At 46.3% G+C, this 9,510-nt stretch overlaps 1 protein-coding gene across 1 annotated transcript in view; it reads right to left on the bottom strand.

Moving 5' to 3' along the window:
* Window positions 1-5,362, bottom strand: part of C3 (complement C3) — a 55,200-nt gene extending 49,838 nt beyond the window's left edge. The window contains exons 1-3 of the mRNA XM_034793065.1: window positions 5,160-5,362; window positions 2,602-2,794; window positions 24-180 (exon numbers count right to left, since the gene is read on the bottom strand). Of these exons, the coding sequence (XP_034648956.1) occupies window positions 24-180; window positions 2,602-2,794; window positions 5,160-5,230 (421 nt within the window). The 5' untranslated portion in view covers window positions 5,231-5,362. The remainder of the gene's footprint in view (window positions 1-23; window positions 181-2,601; window positions 2,795-5,159) is intronic.
* Window positions 5,363-9,510: the final 4,148 nt, after the last annotated feature.

Consider the following 9,510-nt stretch of genomic DNA (forward strand, 5'->3'; position numbering starts at 1 on the left):
AAGAGGTCAGAAGAAGACAGTACCTGTAGATCCAGGTGTGTAGATGGTTTTATCTGTCTGGATGAAGATGTAGCCACTGTGGAAGGTGACCAGAACCACTTTCTCCAAGTTGAATTGTGGGCTTCTGGCTTGGATAGCCACATACTGTTTGCCATCTTTCTTTAGGTCTTTGGTAGGAACCTGAGTGAACATAAGATTATTCAGTGTGGAGTTATTGGTTCACCAGGTCAATAGTCACAATGTATAAGGTATCCATGCTGGAACAGTGAAACTCAATCATAAATCATGTTAGCAATCCTGACAAAAGTTACAAAGCTCCATGAGAAACCCTATGTCATAAATTTCCCCTTGATCCATCTATCTCAGGGGCGGGCAAACTTTTTGGCTTGAGGGCCGCATCGGGTTTCGGAAATTATATGGAGGGCTGGTTAGGGGAGGGTTATATGGAAATTATATGGAGGGTCAGTTAGGTAGCCCGGCCCCGACCTCCTATCCCCCCCCCCCGGGACTCCTGCCCCATCCACACCCCCCCGTGCTCCCTGTCCCCTGACCACCCCCGCCCCTGACTGCCCCCGCCACCCCATCCAACCCCCCTTCCTTCTCGACTCCCCCCCGGACCCCTGCCCCATCCAACCCCTCCTCTCATTCCTGATGGCCCCCTGGGACCCCTGCCCCATCCAACCACCCCTTCTCCCTGTCTCTGGAACCCCTGCCCGTGACTGCCCCGCCGCCCCATCCAACCCCCCCTCCTTCCTGACTCCCCACCCCGGAACCCCTGCCCCATCCAACCAGCCCTTCTCCCTGTCCCCTGAAACCCCTGACTGCCCCCCATCGCCCCATCCAACCCCCCCTCCTTCCTGACTCCCCCCCGGGACCCCTGCCCCATCCAACCACCCCTTCTCCCTGTCCTCTAACTGCCCCCGGGACCCCTGCCCCTGACTGCCCCCTGCCGTCCCATCCAACCACCCCTTCTCCCTGTCCCATGACTGCCCCTTGCCCCCCATCCAACCCCTCTTCTCATTCCTGATTGCCCCCCCCCCCAGGACCCCTGCCCCCATTCAACCCCCCTGTTCCCCGCCCTCTGACCGCCCCGACCCCTATCCACACCCCGTGACCACCACCCCGAACTCCCCTGCCCTCTATCCAACCCCCCCTGCTCCCTGCCCCCTGAGACTGCAGGGGAGGGGGAACAGCAGGGGAGGGGCCAGGGGCTAGCCTCCCAGGCCAGGAACTCAAGGGCCGGGCAGGAGGGTCCCACAGGCCAGATGTGGCCCGCGGGCCATAGTTTGCTCACTTCTGGTCTATCTGAATGGTAAGATCTTCAGGACAGGGACTGACTCGTAGACTTTGTTCAATACCTAAGAGATTGGAGCTTTGGCTTTGCTTAGGGCCCCTGGACACCGGAATAAGAAAGTGTAATCTAGCGGATATTAAAAGAATGAGTTAAAAGTAATTTCAGCTCCTACCCCTGCCTTGGATCCTCGCCCCCTCCCAATTTTTGTGATTTACAATCATGTTTTACTATTTTTTTTTTTAAAACCTCTCCCTGGGTGCGGTGGGCAAATCCCACCCAGACGACAGAAATTCTGACAACTAAGTAGATGGGGGAGCCAGTGAACTGGAAAATCTCCCTTTTCATGTATCAAAGGCACAAATGGGTTTTAGCTTTAAACCACCTTTGCACCCTCCTTATCCTGGGCTGCTCCCCGGCATCCAGTTTATTTGGACGGCCCCAGGGACCTGACCAGGGCTGCAGCCCAGATATGCCTCTCCACGCCAGCGTGCTTCCTATGCCTGGGCTAATGAAGGGATCCTCAGAAGGCAGCGTTATTCCCTCAGTGCTTGGGCCTGACGGTATCCTCCCTGGCCAGATATGGGGCTTTTAGGGCCCCTTTACGCCACTTTGGTCCTTTTACCTGGTGTAAAGAGGCCGTGAAAGAACTGATGATCTCATCCCTCATCTCTTTCCATGATAATGAATTTAGGGGACAGGAGTCCGGGGGGGGGCCAGGCCACGACCCCCTCCCCTAACCGGCCCTCCATACAGTTTCCGAAACCCGATGCGGCCCTCAGGCCAAAAAGTTGGCCTGCCCCTGATTTAGACAATGCAAAAGGCAAAGAAAGGACTACAGGAACCATGACTACTGGGGGATTTGAACCAACTGGCTAAGTGATTTATTTTTTCCCTCTTTGGTGGAAATTACCCCAAAACATCCGTGTTCCCAACGCTCGTGATTTTATTGAGAGTCTCACGATAGTCATTATTTTTCCTCAAAGCTCCAGCTCCTGGATTCATGTGATTAGGCGCAAATCTCAGCTTTCCTGTTTTTAAACAAGGAAGTTCTCATAGTTGCAGAGAAAAGCTTGAAAACATGACCCAAGTGCACCCGAACGGCCCAGACACCAGAAGACAAACAAAATGATCGGGGGGGGGGAGAGGGAGAGGCAAAAAGCCCTCAAGATTTTTAAGCCAATCTCGTGATTTTTTGATGCCTGACTGATGGTTTTTGAATACCTGGGGTTGGCACCATTGAAATATATATTGTGATATGGTTTAACCATTTGTTTTGCTGAGCGATACGAGGCTGGGGTTTTACGCACCTTTATTATGGCTGTGCCCATCATCCCATTGTCAGCGTTCAGGTTGGTTTTGACTTGGTATAAAATGAGCCTCTTCAGAGGGAAGTCTTGTACGGTGATTGTCACCTCGGTTGGAGTGGTGAGGCCATGTGCTTCTACCACGATATTCTCTTCGCTCTCCACCCGCAGAACGTTAGGGGTGATCAGAGTGTATCTATGAAATGTTTATTCATTTACAGAAAATCTTTGACAAGGTCCCGCACCAAAGTTCTTAAGCAAAGTAAGCTATCATGGGATAAAAGGGAAGGTCCTTTCATGGATTGGTAACTGGTTAAAATATAGGAAACAAAGGGTAGGAATAAATGGTCAGTTTTCAGAATGGAGAGAGGTAAATAGTGGTGTCCCCAAAGGGTCTGTACTGGGACCAATCCTATTTAACATATTCATAAATGATCTGGAAAAAGGGGTAAACAGTGAGGTGGCAAAATTTGCAGATGATACAGAACTACTGAAGATAGTTAAGTCCCAACAGACTGCGAAGAGTTACAGAAGGATCTCACAAAACTGGGTGACCGGCAAACAAAATGGCAGATGAAATTCAATATTGTAATGCACATTGGAAAATATAATCCTAACTATACATATACAATGATGGGGTCTAAGTTAGCTGTTACCACTCAAGAGAGAGATTTTGGAGTCATTGTGGATAGTTCCCTGAAAACATCCACTCAATGTGCAGCGGCAGTCAAAAAAACAAACAATGTTGGGAATCATTAAGAAAGGGATAGATAATAAGACAGAAAATATCATATTGCCTGTATGTAAATCCATGGTATGCTCATATCTGGAATACTGCATGCAGATGTAGTCGCCCCATCTCAAGGGGACTTGGAAAAGGATTTGGAAAAGGTTCAGAAAAGGGCAACATAAACGGTTAGGGGTATGGAACGGCTGCCATATGAGGAGAGATTAATAAGACTGGGCCTTGTCAGCTTGGAAAAGAGACGACTAAGGGGAGATATGATAGAGGTCTATAAAATCATGACTGGTGTGGAGAAAGTAAATAAGAAATGTTATTTATTCTCTCATAACACAAGAACTAGGGGTCACCAAATGAAATTAATAGGCAGCAGGTTTAAAACAAACAAAAAGGAAGTATTTTTTCACACAGCGCACAGACAACCTGTGGAACTCTTTGCCAGAGGATGTTGTGAAGGCCAAGTTTATAACAGTGTTCAAAAAAGAACTAGGTAAGTTCATGGAGGATAGGTCCATCAATAGCTATTATCCAGGATGGGCAGGGATGTTGTCTCTAACCTCTGTTTGCCAGAAGCTGGGAATGAGCGACAGGGGATGGATCACTTGATGATTACCCGTGCTGTTTATTTCCTCTGGGGCACCTGGCATTGGCCACTGTTGGAAGACAGGATACTGGGCTAGATGGACCTTTGGTCTGACCCAGTATGGCCGTTCTTATGTTTTTATGTACTACATTTTAAACTTCATCTGAGACACCCACTTCCCCAAGCATGCCTCCTGCCTCTTCATCACCAATGAGCGTCATACCCTCCCTGCCCACCTCTAAACCACAAAGCCCAGGAATTACAGAGGAATGCAATTGGCCCGTATAAATCACCTTCTCTCTCGCTGTCTCTCTGAGACACCCCCCCCACATTCCTCTAGCAAGTCAACAGTTGCCTACCACGGTCAGAAATGTGACACTTAGACAACCTAATTCTTTCTTCTGTGGGATGACAGGGTTCCCATGGGACAACTCTATGTTTCCTAGCTTGTGGCTTTGCTTCGGGTGTTATTTGCCTGTTGGAATTTTAACTCGTTTAAAGGTGCCTTTTTGTAGCTTCATAATACCAGAATTTGGGAACTATATTATGTGGCTACTAGTAAGGAGCAAAGGGTCATATCTGAAGTCTCCTTTGGATAAGCTTGCATAAGTTGATGCCAAGCCATAAACACATTCACTGGAAATAATCTCAAACTAAATCTCCAGGATGGGACATCGTTTTTTGAAATCTAGCTCTTGGCCCACCCCTAAGATTTACACAGCATGGTCAAGCAAAGTTCTCCCTTCACCGGGAGAGACGTAGCCAACCATGCCTACTGCAGACATCTCACTATTGAGATCTGAATTCACAGGAACGTACAAATCCACAGGCAAAATTGTTACCAAGTCTCAATCACTGATTTTCATCTCAAAGCTGTTTCAAACCAGTGCATCGCTGCTGACTTCAATGCAGTCATTCCTGATTTACATCGCTGGAAGTGAGAGCAGAATTCTGCCCAATGGGAAGGTTGCCTTATGCTCAGATTATAGAAACTTGGCACTAGAGTTCTGCTTTTCAGGTTAAAGCACTTCCAAATTTTACAATCCTGAAATAATTTGAAAATGAATGAGGTTGACAAAGATCGGAGCAAACGGGAAAGAGAATTTCTGAAGCTGGCTTCCACTTGTCACGGAATTTCAGCGAAGGAAGAAAAATTCAGGGTAGGCTCCACTCAGAAGAGTCTAACAAACCCCAGGCTAATATCCTCACCTGCTCAGAATCACGGGAGATACTTACAGTTGGCTGTGAGAAACGGCTGGGAAACAGAACCCAAACACGGCCAGTAGGTAGAGAATACATCCCTCCATGGCGATGAGGGTTGAAGTAGTAGCTCCTACTGGGTTATTTATATTCAGAGTCCAATGTACACCAAGCCCTTATGCAAACCACTGAGCAGTTATTAAGTTTTGGGAAGAAGCCAAGACAGCTTTGCATCTTAATAGAAGACCTAGGAGGGATATTTGGACTGCTAGTTTGATGTTTGTTCTGTTATTTATTCAGTCTAGTGACAGCCAAGAATGGCCAGGATCACATCTACGGATGGGGAAATTGATCAAAACACATCTTGTTCAGATCTCCACAGGGAACCAAGTACAAGGATTAGGAGTCAGGACTCCTGAGTGCCGTTGCTGTCTCTGCCACTGCCTCATCATAGAACAGGGGTGAGCAAACTACGGCCCGCAGGCCGGATGCAGCCCGCCAGCCGTTTTAAGTCAGCCCTCGAGCTCCCGCTGGTGAGCAGGGCCTGCCCCCCTCCGGCGCGCCAGCCTGGGAGCAGGGTCAGGGGCTGCTCCACGCAGCTCCCAGAAGCAGCGGCATGGCCCAGCTCTGCTCCTAGATGTAAGGGCAGCCAGGGGGCTCCGCTCTGCATGCTGACCCCACCCCAAGCGCCACTAATAGCCATCGATGGACATATCCTCCATGAACTTCTCTCATTCCTTTTTGAGCCCAGTTATACTTTTGGCCTTCACAACCTCCTCTGGCAATGAGTTCCACAGGTTGACTGTGCATTGTGTGAAGAAATCCTTCCTTATCCTTCTTTTAAACCTGTTGCCTCTTAATTTCATTGGGTGACCCCTGGTTCCTTTGTTATGTGAAGGGGTAAATAACACTTCCTTAGTCACTTTCTCCACCCCAGCCATGATTTTATAGGCCTTTATCATATTCCCCCCACCCCACAGTCATCTCTTTTCAAGATGAACAGTCCCAGTCTTGTTAATCTCGTCTCATACGGAAGCTGTTCCATATTCCTAATCATTTCTGTTCCTCTTCTTTCCAATTCTACTATATCTTTTTTGAGACGGGGTGACCAGAACTGCCAGCAGCATTCAAGGAATGGGCGTACCATAGATTTATACAGAGGCATTATGATATTTTCTGTTGTCTTATCCATCCAGTTCCTAATAGTTCTAACATTCTGTTCGCTTTTTTGACAGCCGCTGCACCTTTGAGCAGATGTTTTTAATAGCACAATCCACAATGACTCCAAGGTCTCTTTCTTGGATGGTAACAGCTAATTTAAACCCCATCGTTTTCTATGCATAATTGGCATTATGTTTTGCAATGTGCATTACTTTGCATTTATCAACATTGAATTTCATCTGCCATTTTCTTGCCCATTCATACAGTTCTGTGCGCTCCCTTAGTAACTCTTCATAGTCTGCTTTGGACTTAACTATCTTGAGTAAATTTGTATCGTCTGCAAACTTTGTCACCTCACTGTTTACCCCTTTTTTCCAGATCACTTATGAATATGTTGAACAGCACAGGTTGCTGCAAGATTCTTAGGGGACCAATGTTCCCTCTAATTTTTTACACCCATGTGCAGAATGAATTTTGTTATGTGCACTAATATGGAGGTGATGTGTGGTGGGGGTGGGGCCAAAGGGTTTGAAGTGTGGGACAGGGCACAGGGTTGTGGTATGGAAGGGGATGAGGGCTCTGTCTGGGGGTGCAGGCTCTGGGGTGGGGCCAGGGATGAGGGTTTGGGCTGCAAGTTGCGGCAGGAGATAGGACTCTCCCCAGCTCTCTCTCGCTATGGCAGCTCTGGGGCTGGGGTCGGGGGAGAGGTGCCACACCCTGCCTGTGTGGCCCTTGGTAGCCTGCTGCACAGCTTAGAAGCAACTTAGTGGGGGACCCAACTATTTTTACCTGTCTCCACTGTGAAAACTGAGTTTATTCCTACCCTTTGTTTCTTATCTTATAACCAGATACCGATCCATGAGAAGATCTTCCGTCTTATCCCATGACCCCTTACTTTGCTTAAGAGACTTTGGTGAGGGACCTTGTCAAAGGCTTTCTGAAAGTCCAAATATACTATATCAACTGGAGCCCCCTTGTCCACATGTTTGTTGACACCCTCAAAGAATTCTAATATACGATGAGGCATGAATAAATTGCCTAGGGAGGTTGTGGAATCTCCATCTCTGGAGATATTTAAGAGTAGGTTAGATAAATGTCTATCAGGGATGGTCTAGACAGTATTTGGTCCTGCCATGCGGGCAGGGGACTGGACTCGATGACCTCTCGAGGTCCCTTCCAGTCCTAGAATCTATGAATCTATGAATCTATGATTTGCCTTTACAAAAGCCGTGTTGACTCTTCCAACAAATCGTGTTCATCTACGTGTCTGATAATTCTGTTCTTTACTATAGTTTCAATCAATTTGCCTGGTACCCAAGTTAGGCTTACCAGCCTGTATTTGTCAGGAACATCTCTGGAGCCTTTTTTAAAAGTCAGCATCATATTAAACATTCACCAGTCAGCTGGTAACAGAGGATGATACAAGCAATAGGTATGTCCCCCATGACATACCACTGTTAGTAGATCTGCAATTTATATTTGAGTTCCTTCAGAATGCTGGGGTGAATACCACCTGGTCCTGGTGACTTATTACTGCTTCACTTATCAATTTGTTCCAAAACCTTCTTGATTGACATCTCGATCTGAGACCATTCCTCAGATTTGTCACCTAAACAGAATGGCTCAGGTATGGGAATCTCCCTCACATCCTTTGGAGTGAAGACCGATGCCTCTATTACGTTTTTTTTAAAGTTTCCATGCAGCTTGCAGGCGTTTCACTTTTGTGACTGTTCCTTTTAATTTTTGTTTAATTAGCCGCCTCATTTTTATGTAGCTCCCCTTTTGGAAATTAAACCCACCACAGTAGCATTTCTTTGGAATTTTCCTCCCTAAAAGGATGTTAAATTTAATTACATTATAGACTCAGACTTTAAGGTCAGAAGGGACCATTATGATCATCTAGTCCGACTTCCTGCACAATGCAGGCCACAGAATCTCACCCACCCACTACTGTAACAAACCCCTAACCTGTGTCTGAGTTATTGAAGTCCTCAAATCGTGGTTTAAAGACCTCAAGGTGCAGAGAATCCTCCAGCAAGTTACCCGTGCCCTACACTGCAGAGGAAGGTGAAAAACCTCCAGGACCTCTGCCAATCTGCCCTGGAGGAAAATTCCTTCCTGACCCCAAATATGGTGATCAGTTAAACCCTGAGCATGTGGGCAAGACTCATCAGCCAGCACCCGGAAAGAATTCTCTGTAGTAACTCAGATCCCGTCCCATCACAGATCATTGGGCATATTTACCTGCTAATAATCAAGGATCAATTAATTGCCAAAATCTCATCTGGTCACTATTACTGAGTGGTTCAGCAACATTCACCTCTTAGACCGGATTATGTGCAACACTTCAGTCTAAATCAAGACTTGTCTCTCTCCTTCTGGGTTCCAGGACTAGCTGCTCCAAGAAGCAGTCATTAATGATGTCTAGATATTTTATCTCTGCATCCTGTCCCAAGGTGACATGTTCTCAGGCAATATGGGGGATAGTTGAAATCCCCCATTATTATTGGGTTTTCTGTTTTTATAGCTCTCTAATCAACCTGAGCATTTCATAATCACCGTCACCATCATGGTCAGTAGTATATTCCCTCCTGTATACTCTTACTGGTCAAGCAAGGAATTTCTATCAGAGATCCTATGATACCATTTGATTCATTTAAGAGTTTTACTATATTTGACTTTATGCTTGCTATCACATACTGTGCACTCCTCCACCAGTACAACCTACTCTGTCATTCCTACACAATTTGTATCCTGTATTACTGTGACCCATTGATTATCATTCCAGTTTCTGTAATGCCTATTATATCAATATCCTCATTTAATACCAGGCATTCCACTTTGCTTATCTTAGTATCTAGACTTCTTGCACTTCTATACAAATACTTATAAAATGTGTCAATTTTTAATTGTCTGCCTTCATAGGATGGAATTGGACTTTTTTTGTTTGACTGTTTCTCTTCAGTTCCTTCCTGTACTTATTGGGGACATATGTCTCGTTTGTGAGTACTGCACCCTTGCAAGAAATGCAATCTTAAACCTGGGGATTTAGGGTTTGACGTGTCTAAGCCCCAGTACCAGGAAAAAAGATATACAAAGTTAAAATGGAAACCTATCAAAAGCATGTGGCAATGGACAAAAAAACCTAAAGCAATGCATTAACGCCAACAGGGAAACTAGAAATATACACAATAAACTAAATGGGACTGAAACAGACACCAGCTAG

This window comes from Trachemys scripta, chromosome 16, assembly GCF_013100865.1.
Source record: "Trachemys scripta elegans isolate TJP31775 chromosome 16, CAS_Tse_1.0, whole genome shotgun sequence".
Lineage (NCBI taxonomy): Eukaryota > Metazoa > Chordata > Testudines > Emydidae > Trachemys > Trachemys scripta.